The sequence below is a fragment of the Streptopelia decaocto genome (assembly GCF_964273445.1).
Source record: "Streptopelia decaocto genome assembly, chromosome: 2".
Lineage (NCBI taxonomy): Eukaryota > Metazoa > Chordata > Aves > Columbiformes > Columbidae > Streptopelia > Streptopelia decaocto.
The window spans coordinates 153,875,946-153,901,891 of NC_138655.1; the positions used below are offsets into that span (position 1 = coordinate 153,875,946).

General features: G+C 43.7%; 1 protein-coding gene across 1 annotated transcript in view; it reads left to right on the forward strand.

The window, feature by feature from the left end:
* PTPRN2 (protein tyrosine phosphatase receptor type N2) overlaps window positions 1-25,946 on the forward strand; it is a gene marked incomplete at both ends in the record, with an annotated part of 645,993 nt that overhangs the window by 521,859 nt on the left and 98,188 nt on the right. Inside the window, one exon of the mRNA XM_082045523.1 lies at window positions 19,180-19,392. Within this exon, the coding sequence (XP_081901649.1) occupies window positions 19,180-19,392 (213 nt within the window). The remainder of the gene's footprint in view (window positions 1-19,179; window positions 19,393-25,946) is intronic.

The following is a 25,946-nucleotide window of genomic DNA, read 5'->3' on the forward strand; positions in this document are numbered from 1 at the left end:
AGATCCATGGTCTTTTCCTTAAACTCTGTTCTACACAGCAACAGAGAACAAAAATCAGGGCTCTGTCGGAAAGCCACAGAAGGGAAGCACCTTAAAAATAATGATCTTGATGATCTGTTTATTTGGTTTTCTGCTCGTTATCCTTTAGGCAGACGAATTGCCTCTCAAAATCCAAAGCGGTATGGAGAGGTTGTTTCAAAGATGTAAGACAGAATGGGGACTGCAAAGAGAAATTAGAAACTGGTCTGATATCAGGGCAAAGAGAGCATGTTCCTAAGCATCTCCCCTCCACTCGTTCATTAGATGAAGGAACCTGGTCTATGGAGTAAACACTTTGGCAGAACCAAAGTGCTACAGAGAAAACTGGATAATATTCTGCATTTTAGCCCAACTGTGCATTTATTGCAGGCAACCAAGGGCAACAGGGAAATTTCTTGTACAACAGCCCAATTTTAATGAGTCTGTTGAAAAAAGTGACAGATCAAATGGCTGGGATGAGAAGTAATTTGCAACATTATTCCATCTCTCATTTCCATCCAGATGAATGCTCAAAGTTGTGAAGAGTGCACAGGACTCACAGGTTGTCCCACATGGATAAGATAGGAGAGCTTTGGTCATCCTTCTGAGACATTCCTCTTTTGAGGGACCACTCACCCAGCATCACTCTAAGTAAAAGTGAAAGGGGGCGCTCTATAAAGAAGCTTGATGTTCCTGTTTTAATGCACTCATGTTGTATTCCTGTCCTTAAGGATAGGAACGCTTTCTATAGAGGCCAGCAGGAATCCATACACAGTCATTCTTCTGCCTCTGTGATGCAGGACCATGCTCAGGGACCTGCCTGCCCCACCCCTGCAGTCGCTTGAACACTGCAGAGTGTCACAAAGCAACTGGAGTGGGCCAAGATCCAACCCTCATCCACGTATGAGACGCACTGATGTAGAAAGATATCATTTTTCTTTGTCATATGTATGATAGTCATGTTTCCAAACCCTGCAATTTCAAAATTGTTTAATTTTCATATAATGTTAATCATAGTTATTACACTACTCTATGTTATGTCTAGGGGGAAAAATGAGTGGGAAATTTGTTCTGCATGAAACTACAAGACTGAAGTACAGAGCAGACACATGAGCCTGTGTCTACATTAATTTACCCACTGACTGCATCTTAAATTTTGAATCTGTTCTATCATACTCTTAATTAAGCCCTAAGTAATTTAAAGCTTTGAGGTGGACTACTGTTTTATTTCTAGCTATGGTGCATGGAAGTGTGATACATACGTGTGAATAAAAATAGATGAGGACAGACCTTCCCCAGTGCAAACTGTTACAGCTTAAGTGACTTGTCTTTCAGAGAGAAGACCAGAGAAATGGCATAGAGATTTTTGTCTTGATTTTAGGGCAAACCATGTTACTCATACATGGCAAAGCTACAGGACAGTGCAGAAGGGCCTTCAGGGCTGAACCTCAGGCTTTTGTGTTGGTCCCATTTCATTATTTGTTTCTATCTAAAGGCAGATGAATGACGATGTGAACATGGAGAAATTCTCACAATAAAGTAACTACATCCTGCTGAAGAAAGAAGGTGAGGAGTTCTGAAGAAACTAGCACCTCCCTTTAGCAAATCTCACACTTCACATAAAAATAGCCCATGCTCAGATGTGTGGTCAGCAGGGAGCTCTCTGCCAGGGCAGCTTCAGCACATTAATCATCTGCCTTTGATATCCAGATGCAAAGGCCAGCTCTCATGGGCAACATCTAATGTTATGGCACTGAGTCCATAAACCAATAAATGTGTTTTGATGATGCAGACAACGTTAAACAACCCAGTTTTGAAACAAGCAGACCTGTTTCTGTGTGAAATTCCTTCTGTGGCACTGAATATAAACATAATTACCAAAGATTTTAAACCAACTTCCAGCTGAAAGCTTCCCTCTATATACCTGTGTTTCATATCTAAACCTGTCCCTGCACTCCTTGCTTCTGCCTCTTGCTAGATGCCTGGTGAGAAAAGCCTTTTACCAGTGTGGCTGGGGCACAATTTGGGCTAAATGTGGGAATATGACTCTTTGTGAGATCAGTGGGGGTGAAAAATGATGTCTAGATATTTCCAAAACCTGGTCTTTCTAGAAATGGTGAGAAATTAAATCAGAAGCAAGGTATCAAAGATACCTCACTTACAGCTGTACTATGCACTGCCCTTCCTGACTTCAGGAGGAAAAATACTATCACTGTTTATCTTTCTGATTGGCGAGAAATTTATAATCAAAATCTAAAAGTTTATTTAAAGTGCGGTGTCACTTTCAGAATATGTTTCTCTTTTGGTGTCTTCTATGTACATCTGTCCTGATACTGTACCTCTCCTCACCTTCACATCATCTCTTTCATTCCTTGGGTTTATTCTTATTTTTTCATGTCATTCAGTTGAAATGGAAACAGAAGATATAATTCTGACAGCAAAAAGCTAAAGGTGGAAGTATGATAATTTATTATATAAATAAGTGGCTAAAAAATTAACAAATTAACAATTTGTTAATTTTATATTTCTCTTCAATGTGAGAAATGTTTGCAGCTTTTGTGAAAAATTTAAATACTCAGCAGAAATTGAATATTGAAAGAAAGAAAAATAATTTTGCTTGGCATTTTTTAAGCTGGGTTTATTGTTTTTCTTATACCTATTCGTCAATGTTTATTTCTCTCTCTGAGTAAGAGACACACATGAAGGAAGCAGGATTAGAAAGGAGGAAATAGGACTAAGCAGGAATGGAAGGACTTCTACCACTAAAAATGAAGAAGCAAATTTCTAAGACTCCTTGCATTAAGGATGGGAAAGAAATAAAACATTTCTATAAGTGCCTGCAGAACAAAAAACTAGTTCAAATGTTGTTGTTTTTCCTCATTTTCAGGTTGGCTCTACTACAAAGAAAATGAGAAAACTGTCTTTATTATCATTAATCTCGTTCCATTCAGCCATGTGATTTATCTACAGCAGAGCCAGTAATGCAAAGGGAAGGCACACTGCATTTATATTATTATCTCCTCTAAATATGTGAGAGTTTATGAATAAACTGTTTATCAGCTTTGTGACCAATTCTGAATTTTCTTTAAATTTGTATTACTGTTACTTGCAGAGCACCTGCCACTTTGCAGCATATTTTCCTCTGCTTCCATAAGATCAAAGTATCTCATGCAGATGGACCTTCTTCTCCTCTGCCAAAATCTGTCAGAGTTTGCCAGTGATCCCACGGAAGAAGGAGCAGAAAAGTATGAGGGATTAATGTTATACTACAGATTGGCACAAAGAAATGGAAAATAACTGATATAGCACAGTAGCATAGTATCAATTAGTTTAAATTAGGAAATTTCTCAATTAAAAAATTTGAAGATACAACATTAAATTTCTCTGTGTGTGGAGAATGTCTGCACTATGTCTCATTTCAGACATTTTTCTTTCCATTCATCTTGCCTACTACCATGTAAACACATATTCAAAGTTACTCTTCCTTTCCATCTAGATTTCGCTGGTATTTCTCACATTCTGAGTGTTTTGTCACTCTGGATTTTTGTTCTCTCCTTGCTCAATCAGATGTCTGAACAAGAAACAGTGTTCGAGTTTTCTCTGGGGATGTAGAACAGAATTAGATAAAATCAAAAGTTGGGTCATGTCGTGATACATATTTAGTGAGACAAAAACATCTCTATCTTTGAACAAGTGTATACTTATGGATATATTTTTAAACTAATGACTCACTGGATATGTTGCAGTTTTTAATGGTGAATGAGTAATGCCTGGGAGTCCGTATTTAAATGTGAGGGAAATCTTGACATTTTTAAAGGGAATCCTCTGGTGGTGTTTCTATGGTAACTTTTCTAAAGAGATGATATTTGTTTCAGTTTATTTTTAATTGTGATCAACAGTAGAGTAATGAATATATTGAACATAAAAGAGAAGAGATTATATTTGTTATGGGCTCTTTCAGACTAGTAGGAAAGCAAGAGACCAGTTGTACCTCACTTAAGTCCTTAACTACGGATTTAAAGGACTTTCTGTGGTTCATGGACCTGACTTGGGCTTTTGGAAGCAAGAAGGCAGGGTGGAAGGCACAAGCATAAATCAGGGATTGTAGTCAGTGGGGTTGCAGCAAATAGTCCCCAGTAGTGCCAGGTCAAATATTTGGCTTATTGAAACAGAAGACAGGATAATCAGTCCCAAGGTGTAATTTAGATAAAGGAACAAAACTATTAAAAATAGTGAATTTGAGATAATGAGGTAGGAAAATGAAGACCTTAAAGAATGCCTTTGCATGTCCTTTTCTCAACAGCATCTTCTCCATTTGCTGGGAGAGCTGAACAGCAGAATATTTCTATTAATCATAGTTCTAACTCTAAAACCTTCCAGTACATTTATGTTTTAAACAATGCAATACTTTAAGGCATGGTTTCCTGTTTCTCGTGAAATCAGACCCTGGTGCGCTTTTGTCCTACAAGCAGGACTAGGTAGTAGGAGAATGTGTAACCTTTGATGGTGGCACTTATTTCCTGGCCTCTGAGGTGCTTGGGGGAGAGTTACACTTTCATGCACAAAGCGATTGATCTGGGCACCAAACCTGCAGCTCTTCTCTGAGTGTGCTTAAAGTCCATCCTGAGACCTCCACGGTGCCTTCAGGAGCTCAAAGGACACAATCAGAGGGAGGCTGGAAGGACTTCCAGAGGAAATTTGTCCATAAGTACTGTTTCTCATTAATTTACTTGAATTCACAAGGAAATCTAACTCATAAAACTTAGTTGTGCTGGAGTGTAGCTGGTACAGTGAACTCCTAACTTTTCCTGAGCTCTGCGTTTAAAAGGGTTGTATCATTAGTATTAGTGACAATTTAAAATTTGGTATTGCATTAAGAGAAATCTTTGAGATCCATTGGAAAACTTTTTGAACAAACTTATCATACACAGAGCGAGTGACCAAAAGGAAGGAAGAGTCAAGAAGGTCTTTTCTTTCAAAAGCCTGAGCAAATCACAAAAAAAGTGATAAACAGAAGATCTTTTCAGAAGCTCTGACTTTGCCTCTGCAATTAGCTTTGCATGAGAGGCTTGTCAGCGTGCATCTTATCAAGCTCCGGCATGACCCCTTCATTCTTTGCCCTTCCAAAACTCTGATGAAGTTATGGGAATCCAGTGATAGGCATGTGGACGCAGCTCTCGGTGTCACTTCTAAGACCACTGTTTAAGGGTGAAAGCTTCTGTTCATATAAATCAGCACTGTTGCTCTCCTTATTCCATTTTTTTAAAATGAGACTTCAGTGATAACTGCTTCAAACACCGAGTACAGGTAAAAGCTTACAGACCATACCTACATTTAGTGTAAATTGACCTATCTGCATCAGTAAAGCAATGACTATAAAGTCTTACTGTTTAAAATGGAATTTTAAATCTATATTTAGAGAAACTTGGGTTTGAAATTAATTAATTGAAAAAATCTAATGAGTGTCTCTACTCATGCTTCATTACATGCAAAATGCAAAACATAGGATAACAATCTTTCTGATTTCATATGTAATCTGAAGCTATACATTTAAAGCAGGCATTTTTTAAATGACTGTGTGATACATTCATTTTAGCATGCTGTCACATGTAATTATTTATCTAGGTTTTATAGCTTGTGGTTGCATAAACCGATGTAGTCACCTTCCTGTTTCTAGAGCCAGAAAAGGCGAAATTTTTCAATGTTCTTGAATGCTTCTATGACTCAGAGAAGAAAAGGGACTTTCTGAAGGTTACCTAGCCTCTATCCTCCTTCCTATACGTGTCAGGACCTTCTTTCTCTTTTGATAAGTGTTCATACTTTCAGGAATATAGTCATATTAAAACCACCACACACATAGTGCCTATTTGCTTTACTGCCCTGCTTCCAATCAAGGGCATTTTGTCATTTCTCAGCAGGAGGAAAAAAAGAAAAGCGTAACCCTGGCCAGTTGCTTTCTAAAATAAAGAATTGGGCTGGGAGTGGGGGTGGTGTCTTTATTACATATAGTGAAAGTATAATAAGGATTTTACTGGGCGTCTGGCATCTTTACCAAATCATCAGTTAAAGCCCAGGACCAGTATAACTGGTGATATTGCTGATGCTGTTCAGACTTTCACCATTTCCTTGTGTCACAACGTAAAAGCAAGACTCTTATCAGGGACCCGAAAGCAATGGCAGCACCAGCTAGAAATCTTCAATAAGGTGGAGTATGACTGGTGCACGAACTTATATGGTCTAACAGCACTTTGCAATTCTGACAGTCATTAAAACTTCATATACCAATTAAAATGCTGTCTTAATATGGTTTCATAAGAGGCATAGCTGTGTTTTCCACAAAGACGGTCTTTCTCTTCAGTCAGAAATGGAAGATCAGTATAAAAAGAAACCCAATGTGACTGTACAAAGCACATAAGAACTATGTAAACCATCTGCTTTAGAAATTCAGACTACTTATAAAAGCATTTTGTTATTTTGAATTTATAATGCAAACAATTTAGAACTAATAAAAATGTTCTAACATGAGATTCAGGTAGGTTGGAAGTAAATTTTGATCAATATAATGAAGGACAATTTTCTAACGTAATCTATGCTTGTCCTGAGGCTACCAGTATTAGAAGATAAGATAGAAGGAGCAATATTTGTGTCAAAGGCAGAAAAAAAACCCAAACACATCTTGATTTCAGATCTCATATGGATTTGTAGCGCTGGCTACTATGCTGAAAATACTTTTTCAGATGTAAACTGTACTAGTTTGTTTTCTTCTCAGGAAAGAAGAAATAAATGCCCTTTTCACAACAATATTAAAATAACACTATAACAAAACTAATCTGCCGATGTTGCAGTAGAGAAAACTGATACCTAATGCTTCTCTGAATTCTTGGCACGTACAGTACTGATGCGTAAAATAAGTTCAGCATTTCAATGATGGCCACGTTTTGTTATAACAAGATCAGAGTGTAAAATCATGCGTTTCTCATAATGTTTTACCATTAAACAGGTTTTGAGTTGGCATTTTTATAGAGGCTTCTTAATCAGGCTTTCATAATAACAGTATTTAGTCTCATGTTAAAACTTAAATTAATATTTTTATCTCTATTCTGTGAATATAAACCTAATCACAATGCAATTAAGGTTTCAATATTGCAAGTATTTTTTGTGAAATATTGATTTACATAAAGCCTGACCCTGGAAATATTTGCTATTGTGTTGCAGTTGCTATTCTGATTAGTTCTGTTGATTTAGAATTAATTTCTCAGATTGAGATGGGCAGGATCGGGCCCTGAATTACAAAGGGTCTCAAACTGTTCTGAAATGTATAAAGGACATTTCACAACACCTGCTTTCACTCCCAAGGTATTTTGAAACTTTTTCTTCAATATTTAGTTTTCCTTCAGCTGATGCTACTGCTCAAATATTGGAAGGATAGAATTATTATTGAATTAGGTAGAATGGCATTTTTTTGGACATAAACCACAGGACAAGATAGAGGCAGTCTTGTTAGTAGTTATCTCAAGGAAAATGTTCACCTGCAAATCTAGAATACATCAGCTTTAATTAAATTGAATATTAAAACCCCAATTCATTCAGTTGTCTTGTAATATTTTGTCTGCGGATCAATAAGTATCACAGGCAACTGGATCAGAGAGATCTAATAGTTTTTTTTAGTTTACCTGGAAAAATGCAATAAAAGAAAATCTTCATTTGTTTAAGAGTATCTATAAAGGCATCCAGTTTGGTATTACTGATTACCTTTATAAGCAATATGTTATGAGAATGCCACTTTTAAAGGACTATATCAGCCTCCTAGAAGGCTGAGCTGACCTTTCCAGACAGTTGCACCTCATTTCACTAATGGGAACCCCCAAACATTTCTGCATCTCTTTCCTATTTAAAAATAACCAGTCAAAAGTGCCAATGTGAAAAGACAACCAGTCAATAGAAAAAAAATGCATTCAAGTTTGTTTGAATTGATGAAGCATAGAACTATTTTATTTATTGAAACTTGTATTAATGTAATTAAAATAAATGGAAAATGCACTCTTTAATTAATATTTTAAGCTGTCTCTGAAGAATAGTATGCAGCTTGAATTTAGTTATCATTTTTAAAATGCGAGACAGATTAATTAGATTCAAATCTTAGCCAGAATGAAATCATTTTCTTAATAAAGCTAAGAGCTCTAGAATATACTTGGAAGTAGAAAGTGTCTGGTGTTGATCTTCACAGATGAGCATGGGAAGATAAGACTTAAAAACTCAGTGAAGACCAGTGGTTAAAATACTGTTAAATCCATATTCAAGTTATGGTCCTAGGTGATGGTTTTATTTATGTTTCAAGACATAGGCACTCTGTTTGTTTCTTAGTGCATGTAACCCTAAAGTTATGGTAATACTTAAAAATGTGTATAGGAAGTTAATGTTTGGAAAAGTCTTCTTGTTGATAGGAGTGGAGGAAATTCAGCTTTAGGATCCTCACAGACAGAAATCTGTGGAAAATCCTCTGCAAGATACTTGGATTAGTATGTAGGGAGCTAAGGCTCCAAAGGATGTTAGATAAAACTTTTAAACAAAACAACAAATGGGATTAAATGGTGGTTTAACTTCATCATACATCCTTTAAAAGAATGAAAATCTATTTCATGCTGTACATTGCACACGCATTTGCAGAAAGAAGTGACTAAACTTAAACCTGCAGACAGATGCGGAGTCAGAAATCAAGGCAAAAGGGTCAGTGTGGTTTTCAGCACCTGATTTTGAAGAAAAGATTTGTAGGGGGTCCTGACAAACATTGCTGGTTCTCAGACAGGAGCTCCATTCTGGGCAAACTGGGAATATGTTTCAGTATCATTCTCATTGAAATCACGAGATTCGGAATATTTTGAGTTTAGGTGTAGTTCAAATACAGCTCTTGATTTTAGATGAGTGTTCATGCAAATCTTCAAAATACCAGTATTTTAGATGTGCTAAAACCGGACAAACGGTCTTAAAGTAATTTTTACTTTTGATTTCAAATATTTTCCAAGAAAAAGACGGGAAACTTCCTAGAAATTCTGTCATGAAATGCTGCTGATGTCAGGGGTTTTTGTTTTCCCATTTACGGACACATTATACAGTATGAGAAAATTTATCTAGATGACCTAAATGTAAGTTATTCAACTGGAAATGAGGTTTTACCAAGTACCACAGGCTTTAAGTTTTAAATTAGTAAACTATTGAAAATTATTTCTTCTGTCTGGCAACATATCCTGCATTTTTAAGGAATACCACATTAAACAATCTATGTTTAAGTAATTCTTTCTCTGTGACATAGCTGTCACAGGTATTTGAGATCCCTTCAAAGGTTGTATTTAGCACATGATAAAAGTAATGAAAATTACATTAAAATGAAAAATATTTCAACTTTCATTACAAATTTCTCAAAATTTCACTGTTAAAAATGCATTTTAAATAATATTTTGCTGTGTCTGGGCAGTTGGTGAGTCAATTTCATGCTCAACCCATTCAGCACGTCAGTTTTGAAAAGATGCAATATTTGCCTAGGAAATTATAATTATTATATTTGTAAATAAGAAATACATATTACAATGCTAATAGAAGTATGTATCAGTTTCAGACAGTTCATTAGGAGGATCAATATGCAAACACACATGTGCTTTTAATGAAATCTCTTGGCAGGTTCATTTATCTTTCAACTTAAGCAATACAGGTTAGTGAGCAAATGAGGTACGCTGTGGCTCTTAGCGGGGCAGGACAGTATCAGATAAGAAGAGTGTTATCAGGCTGACAGACTGACAAAGTCATAAGCTGATACTATGCACTAAAACTGCAGCTGATTGAATGTTTGGAAAAGTCAAATTTGTGTTAATGTGTGAGAACATGAAGGACTTTCCAGGAGCAGAAGCCAGGTAGGAGCGTGAGGAGCAACCTCTTCTCCCCAGAAATCTTATAGTCAAAGATGAGGTTGATATAAACAGCATCCTCCTCCACCTGAAATGGGAAGGGGGTCGATGTGTGGTTATTGGGGGGTGAGCCTATGGTACAACCACTCTGCCCTTTCTGAACATGGCAGAACCCAGGACAGTGGATGGTGGTGACATTTTGGTGCTGCCCTATAAGTAAAGTGTCACTCTAGGGATGCTTTCAGGATACAGGCTGCCCTCGCCCTTCCTGGGCCGCCTGGACAGGCCCGTGTCCTTACCAAGGCGTTTGTTGGGGAGGCGATGGGAGAGAAGGGGAAAAAAGGAAGGGAAAACAGGAGAAGCTACATGAGGTTGCTGCAGTGTCACCGGGAAAGCCGCGGGGAGCACGAACCGCCCTCACCCGCCGGGGCCGGGCCGACTGCAGCGGGCTGTGCCCCGACGGCTGCCGGTGCGGCGGGGCTGTGGGGAAGGCGAGTGACCCAGCCCGCCCCGTCCGGCCCAGCCCACCCACCTCCGCACGCCGACCCCTCCGCACCGTCCCGCCGCGTCTGGGTGGGGTCCTCTCGGGGTGGGGGTGGGGGGGAACAGCTCCGCCTCCCTGATTTACGTCCGTCTAGGCTCAGGAGGGTTTTGCCCGGGGGGTTACGCAGGGGCTGCCATCGCCCGAACCGGGGGAGGCTGGGGCACAGCGGGTGGGGAGGACGGCTGGAGGCTGCGGAGGGGAAGGGGAAAGGCAAAGGGAAAAGAAAGAGAATGGGAAAAGAAAGGGAAGGGAGGGTGTCCCCCCTCCCGCCCAGAGGAGGGCCAGCTCTGCCCTGCCTGCCGCTCTCAGCTTTAGGGGCAATTGGAAACAGTAGGGAGAGAGAGGAGGGAGAACGCTCTATGGTGGGGGGGGCGGTCTGAAGGGGCCTCCCAAGGACCTGTCACCTGCACTCGGCACCCCCCTTGCTCCCCGCTCTTTCTTGTCCCGCTCCCGCAGCCGGGGCACTTCGTGGGCAGATGCTTCGGGGCTGCCCCCGCAGCGCGTTTGTCGGCGGCGTGTTGTAATTTGGGGGAGACGGGGAAGGCTGCGGGGTCCGTTCCGTTATAAGTGTCAGTGCTGCTCCGAACACCTGCACGGAAAAGCAGCTTTAACTGGGAGTTAGTGGTGTGCAGAGCCGGGCACAGCACGGCCCCGCTCGCCCGCACCGGTGCCGCACCCGGCAGTCCCTGCCGTGATTTCTTTAACTGGGCTCCGCCGCTGTCCCACGGCTGGTCGCAGCACACTGCTGCTTCTTAATTCCGTGTGTTATTTGGAGAACCAGGATGGGAAAGAGAGAACTTTGGACCTCCTTTGCTCGGCACTGTGTGTTTGTTTTTTTTCTGTTTGTTTGGTTTGTTTATTTGTTTTTGCGGAGGAAAGTCTTTTTCAGGAAGAAACGTTGCGGGCTTCTTTGCTGTATTGTCATGCAAATGATCTTTAGGTTTTCCTTGCTGTCCTCGTTTGATTTTATTTTTGGCTTTCCGTCATTGTTCTACCCTCTGCTTCCATCTTGCAAGAGTGGCACAAAAAAAAAAAAAAAAAAAAAAGGGGATGGAGAGGATGCGTAAAATTAAAAAATATATATATATATCAACCAAAAAAAAAAAAAAACCAAAAAAACAAACAGCCCCAAAACCCCCACATCCACAACAGAAACCCCAAACAGCTTTTCCCAATGAGTGACACAGCCCGTGTCCATTCATCGCCTCACTCCGGCGAAGGGTTTCTGAACAGCCCAGACCTCCTTAGCCAATTGCTGCCAGCAACATGTGGAGGGGAGGCATCGCTATAGCAACCGGTGGATGGGCCATGTGCGGCAGCCGGCAGGGGCTGCGAGCGGCCCGATATAAGGAGGGCAGCGCCGGGGCGCGCCGGCATCCTCCACCCGCGCCCGCGCCCCGCGGGGACCGCCGGCCCGCCCGGGGACACCGGTTCCCCCCGCCCCGCCCCGCCGAGCAGCGCCGGGAGGCGGCTGCGGGCTGCGAGGAGCGCTGGTGCCTGTCGCTGCCTTTGTCTCCGCTGAGGAGGGGAGTGGGGGGGGGATAAGGGGAAGTTTTGGCACCGGAGGAGGATTGCTGAGCCCGCCGAGGTGCGCTGAGCCCTCCCAGGGAGGAGCCCGGCCCGGCACGCCGGTTGCGCCGCCATGGCAGCAGGTAAATGCGGCTGAAGACCGGGGAGCGGCGGGGGGGAAGCGCCGTGTTTGGAAGCGGCCGGGTCAGGGCTCGTGTGCGCGGCGTGGGGCGAAGGAGCGGGGTGTGGGGGCGGGATGCGGGAAGCCGCCGCTGCCGCCCGCCCCGTCGGTCCAGGCCGGGCCGGGTCTCCGCGAAGCAGCGCGGGCGGACGGGGCGGGCACTTCGCCGGCCCCGCGGCTCCGGCAGCCCCGGGCGCCCCCGGCCGAGCGGTTCCCGGGGATGTCCCTGAACTCGGGGCCGTCAAACCGGAGAAGCGCGGAGGGGGCAGCGGGCCCGGCGGGGCGAGTTCGTGCTCTTCCCGCTCCTCTCGGCCCGCTCACGGCTCGCTGCCCCGAGGACGGAGGCGGCTCCGGAGCCCCATCCCCGGGCGGGGGCGGCTCCGGAGCCGCGGGGCCCGGCCCGGCTCCCTGCGAGATGAGGCGGCTGCTCCGCTGACGGGGCCTCCGGCTCTACCGGCGTGTTACCGAGAGGCGGCTCGCTTGTTGGCACTCGGGTTTAAGGGCGCTTTATCTAATCCCTAAATTATGTGCCTTCAGCATCAGCATTAGATCAGCGCTGGCACTACGGCTTGTGTTTTTCTTGCTTGCTGAAGATATTTGATTAAGCTCGGCTGTTGCTGACCGTCCTCTTGGCTCGGGCTCTGACACTTTGTGACTTGGACCTGCTGAGTCCCTCTATTTATCTGTTTCACTCTGTCTTACAAAGCCTGGGCCGAGGAGGAAATCTGCGTCTTGGTGCTCCCATTCTGCTGCTTTCCCCTCATTACTCCTTAGACATGGGAATCCAAGTTTCTTCACCATGGTGTCTCCCTGCCTTCCTCTTCTTGCTGCCACCCCAAAAGCGCTCTGCGCGTCTTCAGGCAGGACGGGCCGTGCTGCTCCATCTCCAGCTCACCTACCTCCTCCGTGGATGTGGCTGTCCGGTTTCCTGAATCGTGTGTTATACCTACAGCACCTCAGTGATGCTGTAGGCTTTTGTGCTGTACTATTTTAACTAAATGCTGACTTTAAAAAAATCCTCAGGAAAATCTTGAAGCTCCTCAAATTCCCTCTTTTGCAACCTTATTCCTTCCACTCCACAAACTTCTTTGGGGTTCTTGGACATTTTGGCATTTCAGCATCATCTTGTAGTGGGATTCAGGATAATAGCTATAATTTCTTGTAACTCTAACCAGAAACTTCACTTCTGTTTGCCTTTAGGAAGCCAGAAGAAAATATCTACCATTGATCAAGGGATCTTTGAACTCACTGCATTCTTGATTATATTCAGTCATTGTTCATGGTATTAATCCTACTAAAAGGTATAGAGACGCTCCAGAGTGCTTTGTGGTGTTGAAGGTTGCGGAAAGATCATTGTACCCCTACAGATGAATAGATCTGTGGCTCTTGCAGTGACCTTTCTCAGTGATTTGAATAAGCTGCAGTTCCCAGAAATCCATCTGCCTTTTGTGTTTGTCGATTTGTCTAATCTTTCCGACCCCTAAAAGAAGGAAAAAGTACCTTCCCATCCGATTTCATCCTCCCGAGTAAAAGCATTAAATTGACCTCATTTCAGGTGATGAACTGACATCTGCTGAAAGTGATCCTGGCACCAGGCAGCTTTCTGGGAGGGTTGTGATGAGGGAGGCAGAGGACAGCAGCCCCACAAACCTCTTACTAGCTGTAAAGATAGTACCTTAAAACACCAACAAGTAGCCTGGACCATAGAGCTCGGGAGTGCAGTGCTGAACGCAGGAATTATATGCGCTGAAGGTGAACGTCCCCAGGCCCTGCTGCCCCAGTCTAACCTGACTGGGAGCGCAAAGTAGGGAAGGAGAAGCAGGAACTAAAACCGAGGGAGAGGCTGCTTTCCCTTCTGTTTGCTGTCTTATTTATTGGAGGAACAAAAAAATAAAATCTTACCTGTAGGTCTTCTGAGGACAGATTAGGGTAGCCAGGCTCCTCCTGATATATTTATCTGGTTTTATAGTAACCTATCAAAAATTGAACCAGCATAGTGTATCCCAACCTACGTCTCAGATAACCTTACAGAGAGAAATTACTAGAAGTAAATTTAAGTTTAGATTTATTCAAGCAAGCAGACACACACAGATATGTGTGTGTGTGTGTATATATATATATATATGAATACATATTATATAGATATATCTCCATATACTCCCACACACATCCCTTTCTTCATGCTTTCTATATTAAGGAAATAAGACATATATCCTTTATGGTTTGTTTTTATGTCAGTGGCTGTGACTGTTAGCAAAGGATCCTTTAAAAAAAAAAACAAACCACCCCGATGAACTGAAACTTATTTTGCTGAAGTTTATTTTTAAGAATAATGATTTTCTTGTAGAATTCTTTTCTTCTGCCTAGGCACTTTTTTCCCTCCTTGAATGGCAGATTTGCAAGTACAATTTCATCTGCACAGAGGAACAATAGCTTTCAGTTGCACAAAGGATTTCTCCCACCCTGAATCCAAACCACAATGCCTCTTGCTCTGATAATAGCTTCTGAAAAGATTTTGTAATGCACAGAATTAATACATGATTATTTCCGCCTCGCTTCTCTCATTTATTAGACTCTATAGTGAATTCCAAATTAAAATAGCACCTCTTGAGTTTTTTAACATTCTAATATTTGGAAACAAATCATATTCTGGAGTTTATCTTTTTGCCCATGTTTCTAAGAAATCTGCATTTTTTTATTATTTTTATTATTGCTCAGAAACAAAACTGTAAATGTAAAAATCAAGGCACACAAAAATTGGGAGAAATTATAATTTCAAGTTAGTTTAAACTGAATTGTACTGATTTTTCCTTTGCAAACTGGAGGAGAGGTTGGGTGCAGTAACCGACGAACTGGGTTTTAAATCGGGAATATCTTTTTAAATTTATGAAGCAAAACAAGACCTCAACTTCAGTTAGAGTTTTGCTTTAGCAAGGACCAGAATCAGGCCCTGTATCCTAAAGGAAATAATGAAGTGTAATTCTGCTGAGGCATCTGGAAGGTGAGCTTTCACATCACTGCACGGGGAGCTCCTCTCTGCTCTTACAAAGACTTTCTCCCACACTTCCAACATAGGTGTGAGAACTTATTTACATGAAAGCGTACATTAAATATTTACTGACATTTGCTTGGAATTCGTTTGAAATGTCGGCTGTTCTGCTGCATCATGGGATGACACCGTGGAACGGGATGCTGCTCTTTGATTAGAACAGTGATTTGTGACTCCACCATTATGGCTGATCTAGTTACTGACTCACTTTTGGGTGTATATAAAATTGGTTCTGTCGAGGGACTGGGAAAGCCTACATGAGATCAGATCCTCTGCATTTTTTCTTCCCTCTTCAAACAACCAACCAAACGAACAACAAAAAATCCCCACAACACGCAACCCCACACAGAAGCAGTGTACTTCAAGCAAACACAGTTGAGTGTAAGTGGTAGGTGTCATGTTGTTCTGAGACAGGGTGAATCTCTGCTTTCTAGCATTTAAGCTCAGGCCAGACGGTTTCAAAGCAAGGAGACACTGGCTGAATGTCTCCAAAGCCTCTGTATTTAGAGTCACTTCCTAAGCTATCCATTTAGGAATTAGTTGTTCTTCCTTCACTGAGACTCTGTGATACTACACAATTTTCAAAAGAGAAAATCATTCAGAGAAATGTCAATATATTCTGTTACGTAAAGTTTAAAAAATGCATAGTTACATGTAGCTGAGTTTAATATTTAATTATGTGTAATTTATGTGGTCTATTTATTTCTTGAGCCTTAGGGGAGAAAAAAGAGAAAAAAAAAAAAAGGTGATTTGTTTTTCTTGTTATGCAACAGCTATTGTTCCCCTTCCACCCCAGGCACACGCACCATGGCAGCCCCAACCAGCACAGGGAGAGGTGTTCTGCTTTAAAAGACATCCGACTGTAAATGTCAAATTCATAAATATTTAAACATTTTTCTTTCAATTTCCAGTCAAGTCTGACAGGACGCCTCTAATTAACCCTGGGCTCCGTTTCAGGCTGGGGCCTTATTGTAGGGAAGAATCAGGGGTTTAGGCAAGGGGGGAAATCTGTGCTCCTGGCTGGAGGGGGGAAGGAGCTGGTAACGAACTCGTCAAATTTGTTTTTACCCCTTTCATAATTTGATGTTTGGTCAGACATCAAGCAGGATGAAAGGGCAGCGGCTCTCTCCAGCTGAGCTGCGGGCAATGGGGGCTGTTTCCTAATGGGACACAGGCCGGGGGGGCGGGCCCCGCTGCCCTCTGCGGCGCCGGGTGTCCCCGCCCGGGGCCCGGGAGAGCGGCCGGTGTGGGACCCGGAGCCGGACCGCGGGGCTTCGCCGTCGGCTTTACCCGTCGGTTTATGCGGGGTCGCGCAGCCGGCAGCAGTCACCGACGTTTCCCGCGGGCGGCGTGGGGGCTGCCCGAGGCGGCCTTGAGCACTAACCCCCCTCCCGGAGACGGAGAGGGGACCCCTCCGAGCCCTGACGGCAGCAGCTCCGGAGGCGCCTCCCGTGAAGCGGGAGGGAAGAAGGAGCAGGGAAAAAGGCTGGCGGCCCCATGGCAGAGCTCCTTTCCCTTCCCCATCAGCCGCTCCGACGTGGCGGGCACCGATCGTGCCCCTGTGTCCTTTTGTCACCCCTTCGCTCCGGCTGCGCGGCCCCCGTCCCCTGCCAGGGCACGGACGGTCGGGGCAGGCATTGGCGCCGCTCCCCCAGGTCGTGTAAGGTTTTTGCAAGCTCGCCTGCTTGAAGCCCATCACTAGGGACACGGATACACTGGCTGCCCACGGAAGAAGCTTACCGAGGTGTACGCAATGCTCAACACCACACGGAAGGTTTCCAACTCTTCCTCGTGTTTCAGGTTCCTGCGTGCAGCCGTCCGCTGGAGGGGTGCGGGGTGTCTCAGCCCTTTTGTTAAGGGCAGCCAGCTCCGGGGAGGGCAGTCCCAGCTCTGCGGGGAAAACTGCCTGGCGAAGTTAGGAACAACATCTAAAATCACTCTAACTACAGTGGAAGAAAGGCAAGCATGCTCTTTCTCTCCCCTGTGTTTACTCGAGGCACTTGACAGCACTTCGCTCCCATCATTTTCATTGTTTCTCCCGCATAGGCCTTTTCCCGGCTGCTTGTGCGGCTCTTTTCACACGGCAACCGGAGAAGGAAAATAATTTAAAACAGTAATTGCGAGAGCAGAGAAGAGACTCAGAAGCAGTGCCCGAAACTGCCCGCCATCCTCTGCCTTCCCGGCGGCGGCAGCGCTGCCCCTGCGCGCACCCGCGCTGCCGCTGCGCGCACCCGGTCTCCGAGGCGGAGAAGCCTCCCGGCGAGCGGGCCCGACCCGCGGGGGGTCCCGGCCCGGGGGTGGGGAGCGGGGGCCGCTTGTCCCTGCGGCGCCGATGGGAAGCCAAACACCACGGCGAGGCGGATTAACGTCCCGGGGCGCAGCGCTCGGGGAGGGGGCACCGGCACTTTTACGAGAGCTGCCTATTTAGATGCAGATTGGGACCTCTGGCCCCGAGGGGACGGCGGCCTTTCATGGAGATGCTAATGGCAGAGCGCAACAGCCCTGCACCCTCCCCAGGGCCGAGGCGGCGGGAACTGCGAGCAGGCGGCGGCTGCCGTCGGTGCTGCCCCTCCCGGGTCTCCCTTGCACGCCCCGATTCCCCCGCCCGGAGCGGAGGGCGGCAGCAGTGCGGGTCGAGGCCACGCTCCCCGCCCTGCTGCCGGGGCAGGTATCCGCGGGAACACAGCACCGGACCCCCGGTGCGGAGGGCTGGGGGTTGCAGGGGCAGCCCCACGCTCCTGGTGGCTGTTGGGATTTGGAGGAGGGGCCGGCAGTGGAGGGGAGGGGAGGGAGGGAGGGGGCGGCGGTGGCTGCGCGGACGCGGACGCGGAGGCGGGGGCAACATGCTCGGCCTCGGCGAGCCCTGCGCCGCCCCCCGCTGCCCGGGGTTTACAAACCCGGCAATCCTCCTGCGCTCCGAGCATCCAGGCAAGAAAATCCGGGAGTCTTATTGAACCTGCATTTCCATTAACTCAGCCTCAGCCCCGGCTAATCCGCAGCACTGAAGGCAAGGAGGCTAATTAATGACAAGCTTTTACAGTCAAGACCAGCGATAATTGCTTTGGTGGCCTTTATGATTACAAGATAAAAATGGACCGGGCCTGACATAAGAGCCACTGTGTACACTGCAAGACAGGAGGAAATTAAGAGCTGGCTAGCTGAATACGGAGCAGAAAATTACTAATAGAGGAGAGATAATGAATAGGCCGGCTAGGCATTCATGGGGAAAAATCCATTTTGTTACCACGCGAAATTAGGTGGTGGAAAGGAGTTTGCTAATTGTTCTCATCTTGTAGCAACCAGGACTGAGGCAGGGGCGTGCTTTTCAATTCATTTCCCTGGTAATTGTGAAAGGGGGAATGCAGGCCAAATGAGTCTTGCTGCAATTTGCGCGCCTGGTCTTTTCATTTTCATGTTGCGTTTTTAATTGTTGCTAATATAGCTTATAATGAAGCTAATGAGGGGAAATTATTGTACAACTTTTTAGCACATGGAGACAAGTGAAATGCACTAGAAGGATTCTCTCCTATTGCTGCAAAAATAATAGTAATCTGGAGGAGTTTGGAACTGTCGGGCTTTTCTTATCCTTTTTCTTCTACAACAGACAAAAGGAAGGACCGCCACCTACTTTTTTTTTTTTTTCTGTGTTGTTCCGTGTTTTATTTTTCACTCAATGAAAAAAAAAATATCGGATTTTCCCTTGCTGACCCTGGCCCTGGATGCGGGGGGGTGCGGAGCTGCGGGGCGCGCCGCGGTGCTTGCGCGCAGCCAGCGCGCCCGCCTCCGCCTTTCGGTAGTTAAATGCAAGTCGCCGGGAGGGGAAGGGGCGGAGGGGGCTATGTCAGCAGCGCTGTCCCTGTCCCTCCGTTCGCCTCCATCCTTGGCTGAAAGTTCGCGCTGACGGGTGTTTTCCCCCGACGGGGTCTCGCCGCTCCGCGACCGCGCAACTCAGGCGCTGCCTCTCTCTCCTCCCCTGCAGAAAAGCAACGTCCCGCCGCTCCCGCAGCGCGGGGAAGAGGCAGAATCCGCCAAATTCCTCCTCCTCACCCTCCTCTCCCTCGCCTGCATCGCCGGGGTCTTGGTGGCGTCGGGGGTCGCCTACTGCCTCCGCCACCGCGCCCACCACCGCCTGAAGGAGAAGCTCTCGGCCCTGGGGACCGACACCGGCTCCGACGCTCCAGCTGCTTATCAGGTAAGGACCGAGGCTCCCTCCTCCGGCCCCGCTCCCCGGGCTGCCCGGCAGTGCCCGGGGGGACCCGCCTCGTACTGGGAGGCGAGGGGGTGGGTTTGTTTCCGATGCTGCCCTCCTCCCCATCCCCCCACCCCCGCCCCGCTCCATTCATGTTCCCGCGGATTCACTGTAGCAGCGTTTTACTGCTGGGTATTAATCTTGGCTATTCTGGTAGTTGTTGTAAATTCGTGCCTAATTAGAAACATTAAAAAAGAAGAAGAAGAAAAAAAAGCCCTTGCTATTGAGATTCTCTGAAAAATAACATTAATATCCATAAGCTGTCACCCCTGCCACTATTAATAACGAAAAATCTTTAACATTTATGAGGAATGGATTGCATGGTTATCTGAAGATGTCTCTCTTTTTGAGTAATCGACTTCTTCAGGGTCTGATATGAAAAGAGCCTTTGACCCGATCTGTTGCCACCTTCTGCCATTATTCAGATAAAATGAAATCTAATGCTGATAAATGGGGAGGTTAACCAGGACTGGTTCTGGGAGAACAATGGTAGCAGATGTGTACCCAGTAATACAGGAGGACTGTGCTCAGATTTCCTGAAGTAAATCAGAAACCTCAGGCTTTCTCTTTCAGTTTCAAAAGTATTGGGTGGAGAGACACTGCATCTTCCTGGAGTTTGTTTTAGATCATGGCGCTTATTTATTGGTGTGTTATTGGTGTGGTAATGCATTTGTTATGGTCATACACCACACAGCCCTAGTCTGCTCTCCCAAAATATTTAGAGTGAAAAAGAATTTAAGAATTTTTAAGCGTTGCCGCTGTAGTATCCCTGTCTACGGTGTACCCATAGGGCACTCTTCCCTCAAGTTTTATTTTACCTTCTTGTTCTGCTTAGGATCAGACATTACGGCCTTTCTGTATTCTGGAGCTGAGATAGATTCAAATTGGCAGCTGAGAGTCATACGGGAATAAACTCATATTTCCTCACAAAGTTTAGGTCTGCCTGTACCTCTTATATCTTAAAGATGTAATGTATTAAGTACATCTCCACAGGCTGGGTCCAGGGAGATTTTAGTACAGAATGGTAAATATGAATGTTTCTGTAACAATTAGTATCTTCAGGAGTGGTTTGTGGTTAAAACAGAATGTTTACTGAAAAAAAAAAAAATCTTGAAATTACTTCTTTAAATTAAGTGATTTCCAAAGCAAGAACGAGCGAGTGCGAGAACATTTCCAGTGGAAAAAAGGAGCGTCCTCCAGGATAAAGTGTGAACAAAACAGCAGTTTATCAGATCAGTGTTGTTGGTTGTAGAGACCGTGGCCGTAAATATTTTTGTTTGGTTTTAACAGGGAACTTGCCATTGACTCATTGAAACCACAGAAGCAATAGATAGTCTTTCTTCCATTAATGTGAATACAAGAATTCTTAATTCTGAAAAAAAAAAGGCCTCCAGGTTCCAAAATCACACTTGAAACTGAATTTGTGATAATTAACAGGACAATCTTCCTACTGACAGCTCTAATTAATAGTATCTGTAATTAAAATCGTGCCCTTCCAGCAGGAAAATTGTTTGAATTTCTTGGAGTGACCTTTTTTGCCATTTCTCCTGGGAGCATAGTGGTTAAGTTGATATTGATTTTATAATGAGCTCTGGTTTGTTTAATAAGAATGTGTAATCCAGACACTAAATGAAATGTGTGCTTCATTTCTTCTTCCCAGATTTATATATATTTTAAAATCTTCCTAGTTAGATCTGAGAGTGACATTTTCTGTTTGAAAACAACAACAACAACGCTTTGAGGATGCTGCTCAGTTTTTCAATAGCAAGACTGTATTAATATTCTTTGTTCCTGACCTTTGGGCCCAGTCCTAACCACCTGACTTCTTAAACATTTCTATTGGTTTTTCAAGGGAACTGGAGTCATGAGTGGGAGGAAAAAATGTTTTTCCTTAAATACAAAGGTTTCTAAGGGCTTGGCTCTCCTCCTGTGGAAGTAAATGGGAATTTTGCCATTTGTTTCAATGGCAGCAGTAGGAGGCCCCAGTATAGGCAGACAAAATACTCAGGCAGTTTTGATGCTGCTAAGTAGCGTTTTATCAAAATGAATCACTGAGCCTGGTCCTTTATATAATAAACTATTCATATGGGTTTGAAGAGAAACAGGATTGAGCCCTATTCGGATCGTCAAAATCGCCTTATGTTGAGCTGTGTTAAATGTAATGGATATCTGGTGTGATGCATGTTTTGGATAACATCAATTAGGTGTCAGAAAAGCATCAATTATCTTTTTCCTCATCTTCCCTGATACTCATAGGGGGATAATGTAGCCCATGTGAGGGAAGAAAAAACGCAGATAGCTTTCAAAATTGTACCTACTTTGTTCCCTTCTGTTAAATGTTTCCCAAGTATCTACTCGGTTAACTCAGTGTATTTTAAAAACGTGAAATATTTCAGCAGCTGCTGCCACTAGACTTTAAAGCATGACACTCCCATGTGTTGCTGGTTGCAGCTTAAGTGACAATTCAGCTTTTTTTTGTTTTTTAATTTGAAGGGGGAGAAATTGGTTGGTAAGAAAGGGCCTGGTGGCCCAATGTGATTCGGAGAGAACAATGAAATATCCCTTTGATTCACATGCTTCTCCAAATGTCAGTGTTTTATATCTTCACGTAAACAAGACTGACCTAAATTTTCAAGTTTTAGCAGAAGCATTTTTCATCCTAACCCACTTGAGCCAGGAGAGTTCATTTGGGGTTTTACTCTTTCCTTACTCACCCCGTGAACTTTGAAGAGTTTTTTTCCCACAGCTGCTGTTTTTTGTTCGGCTTTGTTTTGTTTTTAATTTCTCCTTTGCGCAGTGAAATACCAGCTTGAGAAGGGGAGAACAGACAAACCATATTGCCAGGGAAATAGCAGGTTGGCTGCTATGGCTCCCCCCGGGTAGTGCCTGTCATGCGATGTCACTCTCCCTCGGGTACTCTCCTGCTAGCACGAGCAGTTCTGGTATAGAGCCCACTTACCTACTACTAGAAGGAGTATTTCTTGTGTAAGTGCAGGGGCAAGTGGCCAGTCTTAGGCAGAACAGCCAATGCCATTTAGAAGTTGTAGCTGGCAAATAAAAATCTCTGCGGTGCCTTTGATGAGCTGCTGAACAGCCCGATGCAGCGTGAGGGGGCTGTGGTGTGAGGCTGGTTCTTCAGGTGTTAAAGGAAGATCTGGGAGACTAAACCCTATGGAAAGACTAAGTAACACTAGGAAGGGTAGATACACAATTGCAACTTCATTGATCTTTGAATCCCTAAACAACAAAATTATAGGCTGGTTTAATTAGGCAGTGGCTAAGGAGCTTTTCAAAATTAATGGAAATAGTGTATCTTGGAAAGTGTTGCATGGGCATAAAACGCATTTTGTACATAAAGGCGGGCGATTTTTGCTTAGCTTTTGAACATGTCTCCTGTCCCTTCAAATCACACGTGTAATGATTAGATAAGTCAGCGTTAGCAGTCAGGGATGACTAAAAAGAGGTTCCTCCTGCCTCCGCGGGGCCCCTGCACATGCGCACACCTGCACCCGTGTTTTTAATTGTTGCTCGTGTTGCTTTGATCTTCTTTGAAAAGCAAGTTTAGCATTCTGCAAGCCCGCTCTCTGGTCCGGGAGATTAGGGAAGAAGCGTTTTAGGAATTTTGAGCAGACACTCTTTGATTTATTTCACAACACTGAGCAGATTTTCTTCATGCACTTTGAAGCCTTTGGAGCGTAACCCAGAGAAAAACGGGCATTCAGACGTCAGGGGCGGGCTGCAAACAGGGCCACTAAGTGCACATCTTACTTGTCACTGCTCCCATTAGCGAGCAATTTATTAATGTAATGAGTGTATGTTAGTGACTGCTACTATTTAGGGATGCTCTGTTTGATTCAGGGTGATGTATTTGTGAGTCCAGCTGAGCCCTGGCTTTTGACCTTCGTGTGGGGAACGAAGGGCTGTGCGAGATGTTAAATCATCAACATATTTAATACTTTGTGCTGCAGAACTTTACTATGAGCATGGTGTTCTGCATCGCTGGTAATGCACTGCAAAACGTTGCCCATAATGGAATTTAAAGGCAAAAGTTAAAATGCGCTGAAGCTGGCCTCAGAAAGCCTGCCTGTTAATATTTTATGTCAATAATGTTCTTTTTAATTTTCCTTCACCTCAGCCAAAAGAACTTCCTTTAAAAGGACAGGGGTAAAGACCAAACAGTTTACAATGAAGTTCCTTCTTAAACTGCCTGAAGTATTCGAGGTTACATGCGCCGTGCACTGTCAGTGCAGCTGGATCACATCATCCGCTGTTTTAAAAACTTGTTCAAATAACTTGATTTGGCAGGCATATAATTGTAAATTATATGTTAAATTCTGCATTCTCACGTGTATTATATTATATAGAAATTATATATTCCTTTGTCAAATACAGCCCTATTAATTACATTATCCTTCTGGATTCAGAGTCACTAAGAACTTCTCTGTGCTTTTATAGACTTGATCCTGCTGGGTTTTTTTCTTAGAGATCTTAAGAACGCAGTATTTATGAAAATCACTAAATATTTTTCTGCAAATATTTTAAAAGGCACCAACTGAAATAATCCACTGGAAACATACTCTCTACTTAAACATCGTGCCTGGTTTGTGTGTGTAAATACAGATAAATCATTACCCCTGGCTTCATATTTTACACTCTAGACTGGTTTCACTAAGCAAACTTGTTCTTATATCAATAGTATTAGTCATTAATGTTATAGTAATACTGGATATCAGCTCCTTAGAAAATGGAATTTTGTCAACTAAGTGAAACATATTTAAAAAAAAAAAAAAAGGACAATTTTAAATTTTGCTGTCATTATTTATCAAGTTCTTGGTAATAATCCAGTTATAATAACATAAGGTTTGGGACCAAAGAAAGCTGGTAAACTGGAGGTAATCAGTACCATAAAGTATTACCTCCTATCTATGTAAAACTTCATTTTCAAGGACCTTCACTATACTTAAGCAAAAAAGGTATCAGTGAGGACAAAGTGTATTCAGTACATGAGTATTTAGTAAACATTTCAGTAAGCAATACATTTAGTAAGGATTTTGGGCAGATGAAAGTTTTGCCTTAAGGCTGAATGCTGTGAAGGGCTTGCTTGTGTTTTCTTCTGGGGAAAACAAAGGACATAATGCATTTTTAATCTTTTATTTTCCCGTGTCCTTATTAAAAAAGAAGGAAAAGATAATCTCACGTGACTATGTAAAGCAACAGGACAAACTGTAATTGTTTGTAATAAAAGATGCACAGGGAGGTTTATGTATTAGAAGAGTTGTTCTTCCCCATTTAAATGTGATTATTGTGTATTATGTGAACAATTTTCTCTATCTTTAATTAGAATTTTGTCTTTAAATAAGTTCTTAGGAACCTACAAATACATTATGTTTAATGTTGCTACATAAACCACTGTATTTTAAGGTGAGACAGTTTTCATAATGTACAAAATATATATTCTAGGCAATAGTAATGGATAGCAATAACAGGAGAGGAAAAAGAAGTGCGGAGTTTTTTTAAGGTGATTGGAAGAGAGTTTATCTTATGTTTAAACACTTCATTGAAGTCAGGCAGTGGATGGCCAAAAAAGAATGAGGCAAAACGGGAAGTGTACAAATAGGGATTTCACTTTTGATCTGTTTTTTTATCTGATTAGTGTTTAGAACAATCCACAATTCCTGTGGCGCAATGGACTATGTAATTCCCTAACCTTGCTTCCTGTGGTAGCCATAAAATAGAGTTAAATGGTAGTAATGTTCGAAGTAGCATTTCAAAACATGATATGAATTTATACATCAGCAGAACTTTATCAGACATGCCTGTTTGATAAATTGGGGTATAAACACAGAAATAGGGGTGCGTTTGCTCCCGCACGCACAGCCCCGGCCGTGGGGCAGCCCTGGGGGAACTGCGCTGGCTGGGGGAGAGAGGTTCATTCCGCTTTTTACCAATAGCTGTCCTCCAGGCTTTTCTTATTTAAGAAAATAACTTCTGTAAATTTCTCAGTGTCGGAGAAATGGACTTGCCCTGACCAGAGGGAGGTTTTACCTCTGCAGCCCAAGCCCTGGGCAGCTACAGCAGTGGCAATGCAGCAACAGTTTTGACTACAATGGCCTTTATATTAGAGTGGGCAGGTGGAGAGAGAGGTTTTTTGCAGGCGTGGAAGGAGAATGAGTATACACACAACTTCTGGAGTGCTTGGATGAGAAGGTGCCATGTGGGTTTAGATTTGAGTAATATAAACCATCTTTTTCAAGTAGTTGGCTGTTTATCTGTGTAGGACTAGAGCAAAGTGGAAGAGATGAGGTGATGTTGACCTTCTCCCCTTACCTGACTTTGTTTATTTTTCCCTATCTAAAGAGTACAGAGATTGAGCTTGGTGTTTTGTGGAACAAGGACAAGCGTGCTCCAAGCATCTTGCAGTCTAATTTCTGTGTATTTAGGATGTAAGAAAATGCCAAGAAAAAAAAAATGTAGGAGAGGAAATTAAGTTAGTGACT